Source organism: Canis lupus, chromosome 12 (genome assembly GCF_011100685.1).
Source record: "Canis lupus familiaris isolate Mischka breed German Shepherd chromosome 12, alternate assembly UU_Cfam_GSD_1.0, whole genome shotgun sequence".
Lineage (NCBI taxonomy): Eukaryota > Metazoa > Chordata > Mammalia > Carnivora > Canidae > Canis > Canis lupus.
Genome location: NC_049233.1, coordinates 2,811,687 through 2,831,183, shown reverse-complemented (window position 1 = coordinate 2,831,183; position 19,497 = coordinate 2,811,687). Strand labels below are relative to the sequence as shown.

The window sequence follows — 19,497 nt, the reverse complement described above, 5'->3', positions numbered from 1 at the left end:
CGGGTCTGTGGGTCGCACCGAGGCTGACTCCTCTGCCAGCGGGGCAGAGAACTGAGAAGCCGCAGGAATTTGAGGCGGATCGGGGTGGGGGCACGAAGGGCGACGGAAACAGGAAGTGATGGGCAGAGGGGCTGAAGGGGGTAGAGGGAGCATCAGCCTCCCCGACCCCCGCACTGCCCGGGACCCCGCGTGCAGCCGAGCTCCCCTGTCCCCCGGACCCCGCCGCGCGCCTCGAGGCGACGGCCTCCCCGGAGGCCCCCACCCCTCGGCTCTCGGCCGCCGCCGGGACAGCAGCAGAACCGCGCGGCGCGGCGCGGCGGGCACCCTCTCCTCTCGCGCGCTCCTGGGAGCTGTAGTCCCCGGCCCTGCCCGCCTTCGTGGGGCGGCCAGGATGCCCAGCAGGGAGGTTCGGCGGCGCTCCCCGCGTCTCTCCAGCTTCTCGCAGCGGTGAGGAATTAGGCTTCGGAACTGCAGGTCCCGTTGGCGTCTACAAGCATGCCTTGCTGTCTTGAGCCACTCTCCTATTTTCCCTTTGATATTGAAACCCCGGATTTCAGGCAGGGCGATTCAGGTTTTAGGGGGCAGGTTTGAGATCTGACTTCAGACACCGCTCGGCTCTCCATCCTGTCTCTTCCAGCTTCATGGATTGTTCCCCACTATTTTCATACATATATGCTGACTTGGGATTCATAAAATTGGGATTTACACACCGTGAATAACCTTTGACATTTCCTCCATTTCCCAGGCTGATTCCACATGATTTCCAGGCTTGTCTCCCCCACTTTTTTTTGTTTTCCCCCTTCTAGTACATCCCTGATGAACAGAGACACAGAACTGCAGGTTTCAAAGAGGAAAAGAAGCAAACTTGTTGTTGTTGGTAGGAGGGCATGAAGGGGAGGGTTCTTCACCTTCCCCAACATCTTAGATAGCTGGGAGGTTGGGGGGGCAATAGAAAAGGCAGTAGATGGGGGCGCATGCCCCGTTCTGTACAATATAGAAGAATCTGATATAGATACTTTGTATAAAAGCCACTTGTCCTCATTTGTGTCCTCTTGCTGGCTGGCCAGGTTGGGGGACCCTGGGGGACAAAGAAGCTGGGGGTGGTAGGCCAGGACAAAGGGACATCCCATGGTCCCCATCCTCTGGCTGTCCCTTTGTGGGGTCACTTTGGATCCTTGGTGGGGGCATAGCAGAGCTCCAGTGGCCGGGACACCTTCCAGAACTTCTCATTCACCAGTTCCAGGGTCAGCGAGCCATTCAGTGTCTACAGAGGGGTTGGGAGAGAGAGGCAAGGTAAGAAAAAAGAAAGTTGGAGAAGGTGATAAAGGATATGAATAAGGCAGAAAATGATCAAGGGAGGAAGAAAGAAAAAAGCAGGAGCAAGAGATGGGGCAAAGCCGGGGCACAGGGAGTGATGGGGGGAGAAGAAAAGACAGAGATGGGCGATGCAGAGGGAGAGGGGAGGGTGGGCCAGTTAGAAGTCAGAATCTATGGTTCCGTGTGGCCCCAGGCCACCCTCCCCGCCTCTCTCCTCTTATAGCACCGCTCTCAGAGGCTCTCACCGTGAAAGCTCCGCCCCCAGGGGCGATGTAGATGGTGTACTGCTTTTCACTGACACCTTCCAGACTGGGCAAGGCAGGCTCCTCAGGGCCGTCACCGCCTCTGGTACCCCCACCCTCCCCGCCACCCCCATCAGGTCCCCCGGCATCAGAGGCGCCCCCTCCAGGCCCTCCTGGCTCCCCGGCCTCTTGCTGCTGCCTCCGCTCAAGGGCAATACGCAGGGCCAAGTACTTGGAAAGATGGTCCACTGTGGCATTCCCGGTTGTCTTCACATACCTGAAGTGGGAAAGAGGGCAGGTTTAGGCCACAGAAATCTTTAAATGGACAAGGGAAGCAGGGGCTTTCCAGCAGGGCCTCTGAGCTAGGGGTCGTTGCTGGATTTGGGTGAAGCCCCCTTCCGATGGAAGGCTAGGCGCTGTCTGGTTTCTCAGCGGTCGGGAAGACAGGGCTCTCACCTAGTCTGGCAGTATTCTCCCTTCTCCACGAGCAGGGGGTGGGGCCGGAACACGAGCTCAATTTCTCCACCTGGCTCCGGGGGGCTGGGGGCCCCGGGAGGGCTCGGGGGGCCTAGGGTTCCCCCTCCCAAGGTCCCTCCTCGGTCGCCAGAGTCTTCAGAACCGGCGCCCCCACCCACCCCACCAGCGCCGCCTCCCCCCGTCCCTACACTGCTCCCGCCCGCGCCCCCGCCACGGGGTCGCTTGGGAGCAGGGCCTGGGGCAGAGTCAGGGGCGGAGTCTGAGCTCACATCCTCTCCATCCCCCTCTCCCTCCCCAGGCTCTCCTTCCCCCCCACTCATCGTGGTGGTCTGATCTGACCCGGGCATCGGCCGCCTCACACGCTGGGCCCTGTAGAAAGAAGTGGTTGAGGTTAGAAAGCGCCAAGGATAAGGGGTTTAGACTTTAAACTTAGGAGAGAACAAGAGATCAGGGACATCTTACGGATGACACCCAACATTTATTAAACACTAACTACATGCCAAGCACGCTGCGAAGTATTTTGCACTTATTGCCTCACATAGTACAAATCCTAGAAGCAGGTGATTATTATTCTATTTATGGTTGAGGAAACTGAGGCTTAGAGGCTTAGAACTAACTTGGTTCGATCACAGCCCCTTGCCGCTCCTCATGAATTCCCAGAAAAAGTAGCATAGATTTGTAGAAATGCAGAATTTCAGGGTCAACTCCAGACCTACTGAATTAGAATTTGCATTTTTAACAAGACCTTCAGGTAATCTGGATTCACATTAAAGACTGAACAATGCTGGCCTCGGAGGTCATTTAATTCCCAGAGCTTATGCTCAAAGTCACTCCACTGTTCTAACTTCTAGAAAGTTAGAGGGTGAGATAATTTCTCCTTAAGAATAGTAGTGCTGGTTGCTAACTAAGAAGCTTCAATTTACATCCCTGACTTCCAGGCTTTGACAATCAGGGTGTGGCTAGCTATTAGGATGCTAAGGCTTAGAGGCTGGCAGGTGGCAGAGACAGCACCAGGTGTTTGACCCACGCATCTGTCCCACCAGCCCTGCTACAGCCTCTCCCCCAGCTCGAACCTGTGCATGGCCTGCATGCGCAGCCCCTCCTCAATGCTGGAGCTCAGTGCCTGCTGGTTGTGCAGACGACTGAGGCGGATGAGCACCCGGTCTTGATGGGCCTCGTACTCCTCCCGGCTGGGATAGATCTTAGAGATCAGGGCATCAAAGTTGGGGTCTGGCCGCAGAGACCGCTTGGATACCAGCTTCTTGCGGCAGGTGGGGCACTCCTTGTTCCTGGGGTAGGAGAGAGGAGGCTCTGAACAGTCAGTCACCAGGGCAATGAGGTTCCAAGTCTGTACCCTTCACCCCATCTCAAACACATCCCTCCTGTTACCCGCTCCGCAGGGCTGTGACAATACAGTCAGAGCAGAATCGATGGAGGCACTCCTTGGTGGTCATGGTATTCTTCAGCATGTCCAGGCAGATGGGGCACATGAGTTCTGAATGCAGTGACCGAGGGGAAACCGCGATCTCTGTGCCATCCATGATGGCTTCCTGGAGGCATCAGTGAGTGGAAATGTGATGGTGGGTTGGGGGGGGGGGGGTAGAGGATTTAGAAAAAATGGTCCATGAAATGGGAATTTTGAGAAGTACAGTGAAATAGCAGAATCTGAGTACCCCATGTTGGCCTGCTAGGGAAGATGGTAATTCTGAGAGGAGCTTTGACTTGGGAGAGAATGAAAACAGAAAGGATTAGTGTCCATTAACTAAAAGTAGGAGCTTCGAAACAGGAGGATCTGAGGTTTGGCGAGAGGTCTGGGGCTTGTGGTGGCACAGACTTGGAGTTTGGGGAGGACTTTTTCAATAGGATTTCTTATAGCATGGTCCAGGTTCAAGCTATATTAAAATCCCCCAGGGGACTTGTTTAAAACGCAGATTCCAGGGCCCCATCTCTATTGTATCAGAATGCTGGGAGGTGGGGGAAGGCCGAGAGGCTCTATTTTTACTAAAATTGGAAGGAGAGTCTTCTGTGCGCTGACTTGTGACATTGAGCTGAGGAACAGTGAAGGTAATTTTTGTTTACTACCTTTCAGATGAAGGCAGTCATACTTGCGGTAAATCCGTGGGACTAGCTGATGTGAGGATTAAACTAGATAAATGTGAAGTGCTCGTAAAGATTAAGGTGATTCAAAGGTAGGGCCAAGGGAGTCTGTGACATCGGGCAGGGTCGGCAGAATAGGGCAAAAAAAATGGAAAAGAGGCCGTGAGATGGGGTGTGTGGATGGAAGGGTCTGGGAAAGGGAGTGAGCTGTGGAGGGAGAGTCCTTGTCACCTGCGGGGTCCGGTGGAGCTCGTACAGACTCAGTTCCCACGTTTTGCTGGCATTCTGGGCATTCGCCGGCGTCGTCATGGTGACCGGGCACAGACCCCCACCCGGGCTCCGCTGCGGCGGAGGAGGAGGAGAGGTAGGCTGGGGAGCGGGGGTAGAGGGAAGGGGTGTTAGGGGGGCCGCCGTCGCGCAGACCCCGCCCCTCCGGGGCTCCCCCCGCCCCTCCGCCCCGCCGCGCCGCCCCTCACCCGGCTCCAGCCGTCCGCGCCCCGCTGCCGCAGCGCCTCTCTCCCGGCCCGGGCTCCCGGCCCCAGTCCGCTCGGTCCGCAGCCGCTGCTCAGACAGCAGCTCCCGCCGCCGCCGCCGCCATGGCCCGGGCGCTGGGGCCTACGTCACTTCCGCCTGTCCCTCCGCTACACCCCCCACCCCCGCCGGCGGAGACGTCACCCGCCGCTCGGGGCTGGGGGGGGGGACGCGACGTGGGCGCCGGGGTACCCCGCCCTCGGGACGCGCCTGCTGCGCGGGAGAGCCGGCGTCCCCGGAGTCCCGAGCTACGTGGGGGCCGCAGTCTCAGTCCCCAGGCCCGCACCGTCGCGCTGCCCACCTTGGCCGCCGTTCCCCGCCCGAGGTCCCCACCCGGGGCCTCCGCTCCGGAGGGCGGGGCCTGGGATCTCTAGGACCCCGGGAGGGGACCGAGGGGGTGGGAAAAGGGGCCACATCCCCCACTCCTCGTCCCCTAGCGGCTCCGGGGAGCAGCTGTCCTCCTCCCCACAACTTCTCCGTCACCGCAGCCCGGCATTCCGGGGAGCGGAGGTGGGGCGGCTGCAAAGGATCCCCTGCCGCTTCGGTCCTCCCGTCCGGTGAATGCCCGGGATTCCCCTCACCACCCTGGGGACTTGGTCCACCCTCCGCTTGGGCTCTCCCTAGACCCTCCGACCCGCTCTCCCCTCGAGGTTTGGGGGCGGCGGCTCGGGACGTCCAGACTCAACTCTCGGCCAGAGCCAGAGACTCGAGAATTGCGTTTGGACAATCAAGAGCCGCGGCCCGGGGCGGGGGAGGGAGGCGCACGGGAGGAACGGGGGAATGGAGACACCACGCGGAAGCAGGGACACACACACAAGATGGGGCCCCTCCGGGGGGGGTGTGCGCGTGTGGGTGGGTAGGGGCACAAGGGGCAGAATGTCTGGAGTGGGAAGCGGGCAGAAGCCTCCTCCGGGACTTTGCAGTAAAGGAAGGGGTCGGGGAGGAGAGAGAAGAGGAAGGGGCAGAGCGATCCCCATTGAGGGCAGGGGATGAGATACCAAGGGGAAAGAGGCCGCGGTGGGCGTCCTGTCTCCTCTAGCCTAAGCTGGGGTTCCCGGACTTGGGCTGCAGCTGCCAGGGGGTAGCCTGTTTCTGGGACAAGGCAGCAGTGGGTCCCCTCTCCCCCTCCCCCAGTTCCCCCCTACTTCCCTGTCCTCTCCTTCAGTCCGTGGCCAGTCCTTATGTGGGCTCCAGAGTCGATTAGCTCGGACCCCCTCCCCTTCCTCCTCCTCCTCCCAGCCCCCTCCCTTCTGCTCTCCTCCAGCCCCTTTCTTCGGCTGGTCCATTCCCCTAATCCTGGCCCCCTCCCCTAATCCCCCCCACCCGACCCCAGGCCGGCTGCAGCTATTGTAAGGTGGAGAGAAAGGGGAGGGGGTACTGAGAGAAGGGAGACCGGTGGGGGAGGGCCACCTGTTCCAAGACCCCCTCCCAAGGCCATACTGGACACTGGGATGGGGCCACCAACAAACCACCCTTGGGGACCATAAGGACCCAGGGAATTGGGGGGAGGGGACTGAGGCTACATGACTAGTGGAAAGGGGTGGGGCAGAGACCCCCCCCCCTAAAAAAAAAACCCATAATGTCACACATACACAGTGACACACACTCTCTCCTCTCACACCCGGCGGCGGGGGTTGCCCTGGGAGACCAGGCAGTGAAAGGGAACAATCCTTTGGGAAAGGCAAAGGAGGGGGAGGTGGGAAAGGGTCTGAGGGCTTAGACACAAGAAGAACCGGAGGTGGCAGGGAAGAGGATTTGGAATTTATTAGGGTCACAAGCACCCCTGCCTCCCATATTCAGCATTCCAGAGCCATACACTGCTGCGCCTTTTGTAGCCTGGGAACTCAGAGTCCTCATCAGCAGGAGGCCGGTTGGAGTGGTGGGGGAGTGAGCAGAGTCCAGGGTCCGTGAGGCAGTTACATGAAAAGACCTCCTGGCAGGGGCAGAAACATTTGGACAGATGCATAGGTGGAGACAAATGGGCTGGGGGCACCCACTGTGGTCCCTCGCCTATGGGAACTTCTGCTCTTCCCTCAGTGGCTCCAGACTCCCTTCATCTGCTTTCTCTTATCATCTGGGTTCCACTTCTCTACCCTCTCCCTCCCCACGATGGCCTCATACCAGTGACTTCCACTGAGGCGCCTGTGATGTATCCACTGTCTTCAGACGCCAAGAATGTGACCGCATCTGCGACATCTATGGGAATGGTGGGGGTGGGGGGGAGATGGAATCCTACTCACTCTCATAGATCCAAAGTGATCACCTCCCACCAGAACCCTTCCCCACCAACACACACACTCCAACCACCAATCCTAGTGAAATCCTCTCAGATACCACAAACTTTGGTATTTCTTCATTTGGACCCCCTCCCTAGGGCCTCCTCCTCGTTCAGTGCTCACCCTCAGGATCCCCCAAATGTCCCATCGGAATCATTCCAATCACCTGTAAGAAAATACTCCTAAGTGACTGAAAGTTTCTTTTATGGAATTTTGTTGTTGGTGGTTAAGTTTGTGACTCTTTTTTCTTTTGTCTTCATTCCTTGTACACTTATTGAATATCTATTATTCGCCTGGCCCTGTGCCCAGATTCTCTCTGAAGCCCAGAGAGACTGAGTATCTGAATGATTCTGTCCTCTGCCCTCTACCCACAGCCTCCTACCTTGTCCAGCACTTTCTGTGGCACTTTCTGTGTCATGGGTGTTGTAATGAACCCTGGGAGGACAGAGTTACAGCGGATCCCGTGTCTGTGGAAAGGAGATTGGCTGCTGACTCTGGAAAGGACTGAGCACTGACCTGGCCCCCAGACCTCCCACATACCTCAGCAAATCCCTCTGTACCCCCAGGGGTGTCTGACCAACCGTCCAAGCTCCCGAGCTGCAGTCTGGGTCAGGCCAATCACTCCAGCCTTGGATGCTGCATAGTTTGTCTGTCCCACGTTCCCTACCTATAGGTAAGTCAGAGATTTGGGATGAGTCAGGAGTCCCAAGGACGGGTTCTCCTCTCTATGCCCAACTAGCTGACTGACCTCATCCCAGCTCAACCTGACCTTCCCTACGATGCTACTGATGTTGATGATGGACCCACGGCAACCACTGGACACCAGGGCTTGGGCTGCAGCCTGAGTGACTAGAAAGATGCCCTGGTGAGGAAAGAGTAACAAAACAGAAGGGATCAGCTGGGGTGACAGTCTTCTCCCGGCTGGTGGAGCAAGAAGTAACAGATACAGAGGTCGCCACCTTGAGGTTGACAGCTATGACTCTGTCCCAGTCATCCTCAGACATGCGGAGCAGAAACTCATCCCTGGTGAGGCCTGCACAGGAGACGACGACAGATGGCGGGCGAGAAAAGCAGGCCTGTGGAAGGGGGCGGTTACACACCAAAACCCAAAACCCAAGCCCGGGCAGTGGAGGCCATGCCAGCTCGTTAAAGAGAGCGAGGTCGTGTCGCGTTCACCTGTACTTGTTCCAGCAGGCGCCTGACCGCCCCGGCCTCAGACACGTCAGCCTGGAAGGCGGTGTGGGCCCTGCCGGGCGCCACCTTCTCGCTCCCCTGCCCGCCCAGCAGCCACACCGTCTCGCAAGCCGCCGCCCGGTCCAAGTCGCAAGCGGCCACAGTGGCCCCCTCTTTGGCCAGGCGTACACTGACGGCCCTGCCGATGCCGCTACCCGCGCCTGAAGTGGGAGACAACACGCGGAGGGGGAGAAAGGGACGAGTGGGCAGGGGTCACAGGTCAACAGGGCGCAAAATTAGGAAAATCTGGACCAGGGGCCAGAGGTCACAGAAGCTGCAGGCGCCGAGGGCATGACCCCGACAACACTCCGGCACCCCAACCCGCCCGGGGGTAGCATCCCCTCAACCTGTGACCAGGGCCAGCGCGGAGCGGAGCCTGAGCGGAGACGCCATGTCAGGCGGGCGGGCGGGCGGACACCCAGCACTCAGCCAATCCCAGCCAGGGGGCGTGGCCAGGGCGCAGCCGCGCCAATCTAGGCGCGACCAGCGCGGGGCCATCTGCGGCCACCAGCGCAGGCCGACCTCCCACCGCGGGGGCGTGGCCAGACACCACCACTTGGGGGCCTGGGCAGTCGCGAGATGAGGGGCCCCCATTCTCCCAAAAAAGACAAAGACCGCATGTGGGGCGGAAGATCCGAGGACTTTATTTCCGGTCACCACCCCTACCCCTCGATTCTAACAGTGATATCAATAGGAAAAAAAAAAAAAATCAGGCCATGAGATTAGCAACCCACCTCCTCCCTCAATCACTCCCAAATCAGGACACACGATTGATGTTCAATTGATGTATATCCCTGACTCCTCCTGCTACTGCCTCTTTCCAGGGCTCTGATCTTCCCTGAAGCTTCCACCAACAGGTGAGAGGGGGAGGCGGACCTCGGAGAAACCTGTGTGGTTGGCTTGGTCCTCTAAAACAGGTTGCGTAGGGTACACCGAGTAGGCTGTCAACACCCCCCTCTCTTTTCCAGCCGTCTTCATGGCCTCAATTAGCCTCAAACCCAAGATGGTCAGCACATTACTAACACTATGGTCGTTCTGACTTTTCACTCTCACTTCTGCAGCTCCTTTAAGACTGCAAAATCTTGATGGCCCAAATGCCAAAGTTAACACTTCCCTACGATACAACTTCCTTCGGCAGATGTCCCTGGCCAGGGCCCCCAAACTCCACAGACCCCTGACCTGGAGGGCTTAGAGAGGCTAGAGGTTTGGGATTGGGGCGGGGGTGGTTTACCCCACCTCTCACTCGAGGTGGGCAATCAGCACCATCATGACAACTCCTCCCAACAGCCCCAGCACCTCCAGAAGTGACTGCAATGGTGATGCCTCCCTCAACAGCTCAGGCAACACAGACACCGTTGCTACGTAGATAAAGCCACCTGCAGTGAATGGCAGAACCCAACCAGAACCTGTGCCACCCGCAACTTCACTTCCCACTGCCCCTCCTTCAGTTAGGAGGGCACAGGCTGTGCCTGCCAGTGCCCCTATCGCCGTCAGTAGTTGCAGACGCATCGCCTGGTGGGCAGAAAAAAACAGAAGACACTCAACAACATCTAAATATGATCAGTGGTTAGGCATGGCTGGTAGGGTATAGGTATATATGGACAAGGTGGATGTCTCTGGGAACTAAAAAGGAAGGCAAAAAGAGAAGGATCTAGAATAGACACTTTCCGTAAAATCTTAAAATACCAAGGAGATCCTTTCCAGACCTTCTGATTGAGTAGGTCAGGGTCGAGAGCAGTGTGAAAGACCCTCAAAGTATTCAGATGGAGTGTGGAGCATAGTTCAAGAAATACTCAGCCAAAGGACAAAGAAACAGAATTTCTCTGCCCTCATTTCTGGAGAATTTGTTGTTCTTAACAGTACAACTTGTTTGGAACTACTGAGAGGCAATTCTGAGTTTTGGATGGGTGAGTAGGAGGTAGAGTTCGAGGCAATCATGTCTGATGCACATCATCACCAACCTGCTTTTTGCTGCACCCAGATTGGACCAGGATGGCGAAATCCCCCACTTCATGGGGCACTTCGTGTAGCAGGACAGTCATTGTGGTCAGGATCCCTAGCCCCCGACCTCCTCTAAATGAAGCACCAATGGCCAGACCATCTGTGAAGTTGTGTGCCAGGTCAGCAGCCAGATTCAGGTACCCTGATACACGTAGGTCTTGTAAAAGTGGAAAGAAAGACAAAATGATTAGAGGCATCTAACACCCCTAGTTCTAGCCCTTATCAGCCATTATTACCTCTTCCCCCCAAGAGACCACTTCACACCAGCCCCTTCATGTTTTCCAGACAGCTGCCATTATCCACAGTGCATAGTCCAAGTAAAACATGATACACTTTACCCAAGTTTATCAATAACCCTGGCTCTCACCTGAACCTGTTTTTTCTTCTTCAGAATTCTGAGGTCTCAGTGGCCCATCTTTGAGCCTCGTGCTCCCTCCTTTCCTCTTCCGAGACCCATTTGCTTCCTTTTCTTCTTCCTCTGAGCTCTGTTTCTCCTTTGAAGGATACTCTGAGGGAAGAAGTTGTTTAAGAGTGGAGAACAGAGATCTCCAAAAATATCCCCAAAAAGGAAGTCTCTTCCTTTTTGCAGCTAAGGTGTTTTTCAAGGAAAGTTCTTCCTAGACTTACTCTGTGTTCCATGCCCATGACTTCCTTGTGTATGACCATGAGTGTGTCCATGTCCATGACTGTGTCCATGTCCTCCTTTCACATGTCTCACAAATTTCTCCACCACCAGAAAGGCAACAATTCCACTGAGGACCCAAAGTCCCACAGACAGAATAGGGCCCTGGCCTGGAAACAGAGGCATTGAGACATTAAGGGAGATGTGGACTCCAGACTCTTCTTCCCCAAGTGCAAGAGAATAGGGAGGGAAACATGGCCCCATTCTGGGAGGGAAACATGGTCCCATTCGGCAACATTCCAACACATCTTCATCCACCCCTTCCTCACCACTGTGGGAATGTCCATGTCCAGGCTGCTCCAGAGGGTGGTGTGAATGAGGTTCTAGAGAAAGGGGGAGAAAAGGCCAAATGAGGGAATAGCCTGCCCAAGTAGCGTGCATTTGGGGGAATACTGCAAAGTCAGGGGTGACAAAGATGAAAGAAGCCTTTTGCCTAAAGAATAAAATACATTAAGATTTGCAGTAGTTGCCAAGGATCACTTACCCAGGGCATGAGGGATGAGGTGCAGAAAGGCATCTCCTAGGAGCCCACCCGAAGCAAAACTCAGCAAGATCTGGAGCAGAGAGCGGTGCCGGGGAGAGTTTGATTCCACAGGGATAAGGAAGAGGACAAAAAATGGAGCTGCAGAGATCAGAACTGTGGCCCCCAGTGCCTGGTGAGGGGAAAGTCAGGGGTCAAGTGGTGTGGAGATTCCCAACAATCCAGAACCAGCCCCTCTCTCCCCTATCCCTTGGGGACTCACATAGGCCCAGAGAGTGACAGTGTCCAGGTCCTGCTTGATGCCCGGAGCCCCAGACTCCCCATAGCCTCCATGGCTATGCTCATGGTCATGTCCATGTCCTCTGTGGTAGAGGCTCTCATGTGATTGGCCATGGCTATGGCCATGGTGCAAATCCTCATGTGCATGTCCATGTTCGTGACCGTGGGTATGCCCATGCCAGATGCTCTCGTGCGTGTGGCCATGGCCATGGGCATAACTGTGTCCATGGTGGAAATCCTCATGTGAGCGCCTGTGGCTGTGGCCATGGAAGTCCTCGTGCAGGTCCTCGTGCAGGTCGCCATGACCCCCGTGTCCGGCCACTAGCAGCCCCAGGGCCGCCCACGTCAGCAGTCCCACGGCCACCCAGTGGGGGGCCCCCAGGCCTCTGGCCATCACGCTGACCAGAGGGGACAGAGACAGTGACTCCACTTGACCCTCAACTCTATACCTATGCGGGGTCAGCTTTACTTCATTCGTGCCCTCCGTCCACTTCTATGGGACGCTCCCCCATTCCGCTCTATGCCCACCCACATTGCTCCCAAGACTTGGTTTCTTTATCTCCAACCCCCTCCCGGATATAGGGCCCCCGGGACATCGCTCTAGGCTTCTTCCTTCACTTTACGGACTCTCTGGGCCCTAGTCTCTATGACCCACTAGGTAGTGGAAAAGGCCTGGAAAGGACAGTAGGGCAAGGCAGGGAATTCTCACCGGCTTCGGGATCCTCTCCTTTCCCGGTTTGCTCGGACGTGGCAGTCCTGCCTCTGGCTCCCGCGAGAACAGGAAATTCCGTCGCCCCTCGGTCCCAATACCTTTACCAATATGGCTGCACTCTGGAGGCCGCCAAGCTGCCCTACTCTGGCGCGCATGCGCAAGTCTGGAGGTTATTTGAGGGGAGGCTGGGCGAGGCCGGCTAACAGGGCTGAGGAGACCGCCTCCTCCGTTTCCAACTAGACGAGGGGGCGGGAACTAGCGCGGAGACTTCCCGTCTATACCAAGATGGCTGCCATATCGTCGCTGTCATTTTGGTACAGAGCCGAGCGAAGTGCTTAATTCGACCCGGTTCAGGCTAGAGTCTTTTTCTCTGGGGCTTCCTTGTGCTCGTCTGGTCCCCCGGTCAATATCTGGGAATCCCTGGTACCTCTTCGGTATCCTTGCACTCAGCCAAGAATCATGTCTTGGGCCGCTCGCCCGCCCTTCCTCCCCCAGCGGCATGCCGCAGGGCAGTGTGGGCCGGTGGGGGTGCGAAAAGAAATGCATTGTGGGGTCGCCTCCCGGTGGCGGCGGCGACGGCCCTGGCTGGATCCCGCAGCGGCGGCGGCGGCGGCAGCAGCCGGAGAACAACAAACCCCGGAGCCGGAGCCGGGGGAGGCTGGACGGGACGGGATGGGCGACAGCGGGCGGGGTGAGTGTCCTAGCGGACGGACAGGCGAACCAGTGACCGCGTTATCTGCGACCCCTCCCCCCCGTCCCCTGGCGCTCCTTCCCTGGCGCTCCCGCCTCCTTGTTTGTAAACACGCGTCCCCTCCCTCCGGAGGGCCCTAGCGCCCTCCCCCCCCGGGGCGGGGCGGGGAGGGGGAGCTTCCGCCCTCCTGGCTTTGGCTGTTTGAGGCCCTGCAGTCCTGAGGTCCCGTGCGTGGGACACGAGTCCTCGAGTTTGGGGGCTCTGGACGTTTGAAGGCAGATCCTGCGTCCGAGGAAGGGTCTCTTCCGCCCCTTTCCATTGTACGATCCGGCTTCAAGCTGGGAATGGAGGGGCTGTCCGTTCCACCCCACGTGCTGCCCCACCCACATAAGATCTGCCTAGCTGGGGGTGACCAAGTATATTGCTTGGAATTCTTTCTCACCCGAACTCTCCTGTCTTTTGTCAACCCCCTCTTCTCACCACAATTAGGAGTTAAACCGTTGTTTGACAACCGGGTGTTTCTGGACACGAGGATGGGTGGGGTGGAGGGGTGCAGTGGGGGTTAGAGAGAGAATTAAAGTCTCCAGTTGGATGATCTAAGACTCATTTTCTCTTTTTGTCTTTCTGTCTGTGTGTCTCTGTGCCTCTATGTACCCTTCCCTCAGACTCCCGAAGCCCAGACAGTTCCTCCCCGAATCCCCTTTCCCAGGGGGCTCCTCCCCCTTCTCCCCCTGGGTTACCCCTCCCCCCTTCATCAGCCCCAACCCTTGGAGGCTCCGGGGCCCCACCCCCACCCCCGATGCCACCCCCCCAACTGGGCTCCCCCTTCCCAGTCATCAGCTCTTCCATGGGGTCCCCTGGTTTGCCCCCTCCAGCTCCCCCAGGATTCTCCGGGCCTGTCAGCAGTCCCCAGGTGAGAGGTCATGGCTCACTGACTGCCTCTCCACTTTCATTTCCTTGTTTTCCTTGTGACCCCAGATCCTTGTGTGAACTTCCCCATGGCCCACTGACCTTCCAGTCCTCTAATCCTGGCAGGCCTGTGGTCCTTGTGAGACCCCTTGCCCTTCCTGAGGTGACTGATCTTTCAGTGCATGCTTCCTTCCCAACCCTATAAAAGGGTCCCTATGCTGACCCTATGCTGACGTCCCACTCATCTATCAGTTATTTTTGCCCTTTGTGACCCATCTGTTGTCCTGAGATACATGCCCTTCAGGGCTCCTGTATTACACAGTCTCAGGGAGAACTGTATGTCTAATCTCTTTGGGGTTGTGCTCCAGGGGTGGCCCTTCACAGAGACTACAATGTAAATAATGTTCTCTGTAATGTGCAATGCAGGCCCTGCCTAGGTGGTAGGGGATGATTTCCATGACCTTTGAGAGATTCTCCTTCCCATTGAGTCTCCCTGTGACTTCCCTATTTCCCCCATCCCAGATTAACTCAACAGTGTCGCTCCCTGGGGGTGGGTCTGGCCCCCCTGAAGATGTGAAGCCACCAGTCTTAGGGGTCCGGGGCCTGCACTGTCCACCCCCTCCAGGTGGTCCTGGGGCTGGCAAAAGGCTGTGTGCAATCTGCGGGGACCGAAGCTCAGGTACGAGGCTCAGGTGATCACCAAAAAGGAAGAAAGAGAGCATCTGACATTTACCATCACCTGTGGGATTGCCACAGGCTCACAGGGTTGCATTGGAGCAAGTGGGTGGGGGGAAGCTTGATGATAGTTAAGGGACCTGAAGCTCAGATGTGGGAGGGGGATGGTCAGAGAAAAGGGAGGGCTGGTACAGGGTTTGAACAGTGAGGAGAGTGGGACTGGATCATCCCTCATTTCTGGGTTCCCCATCTCTATTTGGCAAACACAGTGGATTTAAACGAAGTTTGCTGAGGGGAAGTTGGTGAGAGACTTAATGGTGAGGGATCTACATGCAGCCTTGTTGCTCTTCCCCTCTCCTCTTAGGCAAACACTATGGGGTTTACAGCTGTGAGGGCTGCAAAGGCTTCTTCAAGCGCACCATCCGTAAGGATCTGACCTACTCATGCCGGGACAACAAGGACTGCACCGTGGACAAGCGCCAGCGAAACCGCTGTCAGTACTGCCGCTATCAGAAGTGCCTGGCCACTGGCATGAAGAGGGAGGGTAAGGGTCCACATCAGCCGGGCTTCCTTGGCTACCCTGTGGGAGAGGAGGGAGGAGGTGGAGGGAGACTGCAGGAAACCTTAGTCTACATCTCTCCGTAGGACTGGACTGTTCTCTCTCCTCCTCCAGAGGGCGATATTTGATTTCTCTCTCCCCTCCTCATCAGCTCTTCTTCCTGGTATCCTGTTCTGTTCTCATTTCCTTCTTAATGGGGGTGCTTTTCTGTGGCCTGCACCACTGGCGTGCCCCCCCCCCCCAGTACTAGGGTAGGATAGCTTTTCCTTACCTGTGATGGGCTTCTCTGTCTCCTCTTCTCAGCTTGAATAGTCCCTCCTCTTTGACCCAAATGATTGTTTATCTGTGGTCCTTCCTCCAAAGTCTGGAACTCTACTCTTTTAAGTTGCAGACTTTATTGAAGACCTCAGGGCTGCCTTCCCTTTTCTTTGTCTTGTCTTAAGTCTGATGCTGGAATTTTCAAACACTTTAGAGTATCTTAGTCAAATGGGCTTGAGGCCTGGTTTTCCTGAGGTCATGGAACAAAAGAGGGGCAGGGCTGGGATCAGAACCCATCCTTGAAGACCCAGGCTGGTGATCCTTTCACTATCTCTTCACTGAATCAGAAGAGCATCTCTTTGGCAGTCAGGCAAACTTGGATTTAGATGGATGACTTGCCGGGCATTATGTGAACTTGGGCAAGCTATCTAACTTCTCCAAGCCCTAAATTCTTCATCTTAGCAACAGGGGTAAGAGCTCACATGATTCTTAAAATAATTTGAGGGAACTATAAAATGTTTCACATTTTACATTTCTTTTCACATTTCTTAGAACGTAGTTGGGCCTCAGTTTAAATGTTAGCTTTCTCCCTAATTCCTTTACCCTCCCATCCCCTCCTCCTTCTTGGCTTGTTTATCTGCACTTGTATAACTCGTTTCCAGACTGCTCCTAGTCCACTGTTGCTAGTAACTTCCCCAGTTCCTGTAAATATCTCCTAAGGGCCATAAGAACCCTGATGAGACCTAAGGACATTTCAGAACCCTTCGTGGCTGACTGTTGACTTTCCACTTTTTCTTCTCTTCCCCTTCCCACTTGCAGCAGTTCAGGAGGAGCGTCAGCGGGGGAAGGACAAGGACGGGGATGGGGAAGGGGCTGGGGGAGCCCCGGAGGAGATGCCTGTGGACAGGATCCTGGAGGCAGAGCTTGCTGTGGAGCAGAAGAGTGACCAGGGCGTTGAGGGTCCTGGGGGAACCGGGGGTAGTGGCAGCAGCGTGAGTGATGGGGTCAATCCAGTCTCTTTCCTGATGGGGGGTGGGGGGATGGGAGTCTAGGTTGGTTCTATTTCCCTCTCCACTCCCTTTCCCTCCCAACCCTACCCCCACCTCCCCCCACAACACTGCTTGGGACTGGAAGTGCTGCCAAACAAGGTTTGTCAAACATCTGAGGTGGGTGTGATAGTTTTCTGTCCCCATCCCAAAACAACCCAGTGGCAGAACCACAGGCAAGTCCTAAATACGTAATTGTTTTCACAAATGCCAGAGGAGAAGCCTGACTTACAGGGATTGGTTCATGGTTTTGAAGGGAGACTCTGTATGAGGAGGTGATATCAGAAACCTCTTAAAACTGGGGGGGTTCCATTGTATTTCCAGACCTTCTGTAACTCTTGCACCCCCCCCCCATCCCCTGCAGCCAAATGACCCTGTGACTAACATCTGTCAGGCAGCTGACAAACAGCTATTCACGCTTGTTGAGTGGGCGAAGAGGATCCCACACTTTTCCTCCTTGCCTCTGGATGACCAGGTCATATTGCTGCGGGCAGGTCAGTGACCTTGCATCCCCTTGAGTTCTTGACATTTGACCCCTACTTGACCTTCTGGCCTTCAGTGACCCCAGTGGATACTTACATACCAAGGGGGCCAGGTTCATTGACCTCACCACTTCTTCTCTTCCCCTGATATGCTTTGACTCCCATGGTCTGATCCCTGGCTCCTGACCCTTGCTGCCCCCTACCCAGGCTGGAACGAGCTCCTCATTGCTTCCTTCTCCCACCGATCCATTGATGTCCGAGATGGCATCCTCCTTGCCACAGGTCTTCATGTGCACCGCAACTCAGCCCATTCTGCAGGCGTGGGAGCCATCTTTGATCGGTCAGTGGCCCGCTGCTGGGCTGGCCTGTAGGTAGAGGGGGTGGGGCTATAGGCTGGTCCGTGTCCAAGGCTGGCTGAGCTGTGACCTTTGAGTGACCTGCAGGTCCCTCTCCAGGGTGCTGACAGAGCTAGTGTCCAAAATGCGTGACATGAGGATGGACAAGACAGAGCTTGGCTGCCTGAGGGCAATCATTCTGTTCAATCCAGGTAAGAGGAGGATTACCCTTGTCTTTTAAGACCAAGGCAACCTTGGAGCCTCCTCTTCTCCAGAGACTCCTAAATTACCCAGCTATCCCCCCTCAACCCGGAAACCTCCCAGCTGACCAGGAAAAACCCACATCCACTGATACGTTCCCTTTTGACCCCATTCCATAACTTGCCCTGCTTCCTTGCCAGGCATCTGGTAAAGAGGCTTTAGGTGGGGCCCAAAGAGGGTATCGTGTGGGCCACATCTCCACATTTGTCCTGACTTGATTTGTCCTGCTGCTTCTTCCTCCTCTTTTCCTTGCCATCCCAGATGCCAAGGGCCTTTCCAACCCTAGTGAGGTGGAGGTTCTGCGGGAGAAAGTGTATGCATCACTGGAGACCTATTGCAAGCAGAAGTACCCTGAGCAGCAGGGACGGTGAGAAGGAGCTGTGGGGGCAAGGAATTGTGGGGTGCCATCAGAGCCCATGTGGTTCCAGCTGTCTTTTCCCACCTCTACCTCAGGTTTGCCAAGCTGCTGCTACGTCTTCCTGCCCTCAGGTCCATCGGCCTTAAGTGTCTAGAGCATCTGTTTTTCTTCAAGCTCATTGGAGACACCCCTATTGACACCTTCCTCATGGAGATGCTTGAGGCTCCCCACCAGCTGGCCTGAGCCCAGACCTAAATGTGGTGCTCCTCACACCTGAGGAGTATACATGAGGGGGACTCCAGACTTGGGGCATGGTGGGAGGGGCCATGCCCTAGAACCTTGGTGAGGTGAGGAGTACAGGGCAGAACTGAGACCTCCAAGGGGATCCATAAACCTTCCAGGGGATTTGCGTGATGTCCCAAATCAGAGGGGACCCCCGATCCTTGTGAGGGCTGGACCTCTCCCTTCAGTGGCCTTGAGTCTCTGAACTTGTGTGGGTCTGCCATGATTTGGGGTGAGTTCTCACGCCCTGCCTGGAACGATCTCTCCTTCCCCTAGCACAAAGCACTGGCCTTGCTCACAGGACCTTGCTTCCTTCTCATCTTGCCTCACTTAGCTACCCATGTGAAGAGAGAAAATGGGAACTCGCCCAGAGATGGATGTTGGGGGGCAGGCCCCTCAAACTGATGGACATGGGAGTAGCACTCTGACAGGCCTTCCTTGAGACCTTGACAGCCTTGACAGTAGCCCGGCAGGTGGGGGCTACTCTGGTAGAAGGAGGAGCCTTGTCACTGTCTCCTGTCCAGAGTCTGTCTCACACTTCACCTCCTGCTGCAGTCAGACTGAAAAATGAAAAGGTAGTAGTGGTTGAGGGGTGGGTGGAGATGTAGGAACCCATCTGCTATTTTTAATTTCCTCTGAGGATAGAGACTTGCAGTTAGACTCAAAGAAGTACTGTACTTTACCAGATTGACTAAGAAATGCCAGTGGTGGAGGTGGTGTTTGGGAAAGGCTGGGCCCTGAGATGGTCTGTCCATGGGGCCCTTCAAGCCCTGGCTTTCCCAACCCCCTCCCCATCTCTTCTTGTCTAAGTAGAGGGAGGGGCCTGGGATGGTTTGGTGAGCAGTCCTCAGGCCCTTCCTTTGACAGCCTCCCCCCAGACCTGGGCACACACAGTGTAGACTGGGGTGGGGGGAGCACAGGACCCTGGCCTGAGAAGTGAGGGGGGATGGTTAGCCTGCGGAGATGAGGTGCTGGGGCTGCATGATTTTTGCCCTGCAGCTCTTTTCTCTGGGGTTCCTTTCCCTTCTCTTTCACTCACACATAAACTAGCTTTCAAATTAAAATCGCTGTTTTCTGGACTGAGGTGACTGTGTTGAGGGGAGCAGCACTGCATCGGGGCACCCGCCGAGTGGTGGGGGGCAGGGAGGGTATCCAGTCGGGAGCTCCGGGGCCGCGCTCCCTTGACGCTGCCGCCGCCGAGGTTCCCTGGGGCCCGAGAGGCAGACACCGGGTGGGGGACACAAGGCGCGCTTTGTCGGGGAGGGGGGAGAGGGTGTGCCAGGCTGGGGGCGGGGCCGGCCGGAGGAGGAAGA

At 56.3% G+C, this 19,497-nt stretch overlaps 4 protein-coding genes and 1 non-coding gene across 10 annotated transcripts; 1 reads left to right on the top strand and 4 right to left on the bottom strand.

The window, feature by feature from the left end:
- Positions 1-835: 835 nt before the first annotated feature.
- On the bottom strand, positions 836-4,749 carry RING1 (ring finger protein 1). The gene is given in 7 exon segments (NM_001048128.1): positions 836-1,264; positions 1,563-1,836; positions 2,016-2,405; positions 3,110-3,325; positions 3,426-3,586; positions 4,365-4,502; positions 4,610-4,749. Coding segments are annotated over 6 exon segments (1,221 nt in total). The 5' UTR covers positions 4,443-4,502; positions 4,610-4,749; the 3' UTR covers positions 836-1,162.
- A 582-nt stretch (positions 4,750-5,331) lies between these two features.
- On the bottom strand, positions 5,332-5,394 carry MIR219-1 (microRNA mir-219-1). The gene has a single exon (NR_049238.1). It is a non-coding gene; the product is annotated as a microRNA mir-219-1 (primary transcript).
- A 1,009-nt stretch (positions 5,395-6,403) lies between these two features.
- On the bottom strand, positions 6,404-8,643 carry HSD17B8 (hydroxysteroid 17-beta dehydrogenase 8). 4 transcript variants are annotated; one of them, XM_038553711.1, is made up of 9 exons: positions 8,521-8,642; positions 8,117-8,334; positions 7,900-8,016; positions 7,710-7,802; positions 7,522-7,607; positions 7,323-7,407; positions 7,064-7,106; positions 6,786-6,860; positions 6,404-6,597 (listed from the first exon to the last, which is right to left on the bottom strand). In XM_038553711.1, exons 1-9 carry the CDS (start codon positions 8,564-8,566, stop codon positions 6,581-6,583), a joined length of 780 nt encoding a protein of 259 aa, XP_038409639.1. In that variant the 5' UTR covers positions 8,567-8,642; the 3' UTR covers positions 6,404-6,580. The 4 variants fall into 4 exon arrangements, with proteins under 4 accessions (XP_038409639.1, XP_038409636.1, XP_038409637.1 ...); XM_038553710.1 differs by having other exon boundaries at positions 6,446-6,597; positions 7,501-7,607; XM_038553708.1 differs by lacking the exon at positions 7,064-7,106 and having other exon boundaries at positions 7,501-7,607; positions 8,521-8,643.
- Positions 8,644-8,794: 151 nt separating this feature from the next.
- On the bottom strand, positions 8,795-12,391 carry SLC39A7 (solute carrier family 39 member 7). Its single transcript, NM_001048100.1, is given in 7 exon segments — positions 8,795-9,685; positions 10,135-10,331; positions 10,542-10,682; positions 10,802-10,966; positions 11,126-11,179; positions 11,341-11,509; positions 11,600-12,391. Coding segments are annotated over 7 exon segments (1,410 nt in total). The 5' UTR covers positions 12,011-12,391; the 3' UTR covers positions 8,795-9,412.
- A 152-nt stretch (positions 12,392-12,543) lies between these two features.
- RXRB (retinoid X receptor beta) lies at positions 12,544-19,263 on the top strand. Of its 3 annotated transcripts, none has more exons than XM_038553705.1 (10): positions 12,544-13,019; positions 13,685-13,932; positions 14,451-14,607; positions 14,968-15,147; positions 16,240-16,412; positions 16,831-16,960; positions 17,156-17,288; positions 17,392-17,495; positions 17,806-17,911; positions 17,998-19,263. In XM_038553705.1, exons 1-10 carry the CDS (start codon positions 12,788-12,790, stop codon positions 18,143-18,145), a joined length of 1,611 nt encoding a protein of 536 aa, XP_038409633.1. In that variant the 5' UTR covers positions 12,544-12,787; the 3' UTR covers positions 18,146-19,263. The 3 variants fall into 3 exon arrangements, with proteins under 3 accessions (XP_038409633.1, XP_038409634.1, XP_038409635.1); XM_038553706.1 differs by having other exon boundaries at positions 12,545-13,019; positions 17,404-17,495; XM_038553707.1 differs by lacking the exon at positions 13,685-13,932 and having other exon boundaries at positions 12,553-13,019.
- The last annotated feature ends 234 nt before the right edge of the window (positions 19,264-19,497 follow it).

Coding starts and splice junctions, on each gene's coding strand:
- HSD17B8 (XM_038553708.1), bottom strand. CDS start 8,566: ATGGCGTCTCCGCTCAGGCTCCGCTCCGCGCTGGCCCTGGTCACAG. Junction 7,803..7,899: donor TCATAGCTGTCAACCTCAAG/GTGGCGACCTCT, acceptor TTTCCTCACCAG/GGCATCTTTCTAGTCACTCA. Junction 7,608..7,709: donor TCAGTAGCATCGTAGGGAAG/GTCAGGTTGAGC, acceptor ACTTACCTATAG/GTAGGGAACGTGGGACAGAC.
- RXRB (XM_038553705.1), top strand. CDS start 12,788: ATGTCTTGGGCCGCTCGCCCGCCCTTCCTCCCCCAGCGGCATGCCGCA. Junction 17,289..17,391: donor GTGGGAGCCATCTTTGATCG/GTCAGTGGCCCG, acceptor AGTGACCTGCAG/GTCCCTCTCCAGGGTGCTGA. Junction 17,912..17,997: donor TACCCTGAGCAGCAGGGACG/GTGAGAAGGAGC, acceptor CCTCTACCTCAG/GTTTGCCAAGCTGCTGCTAC.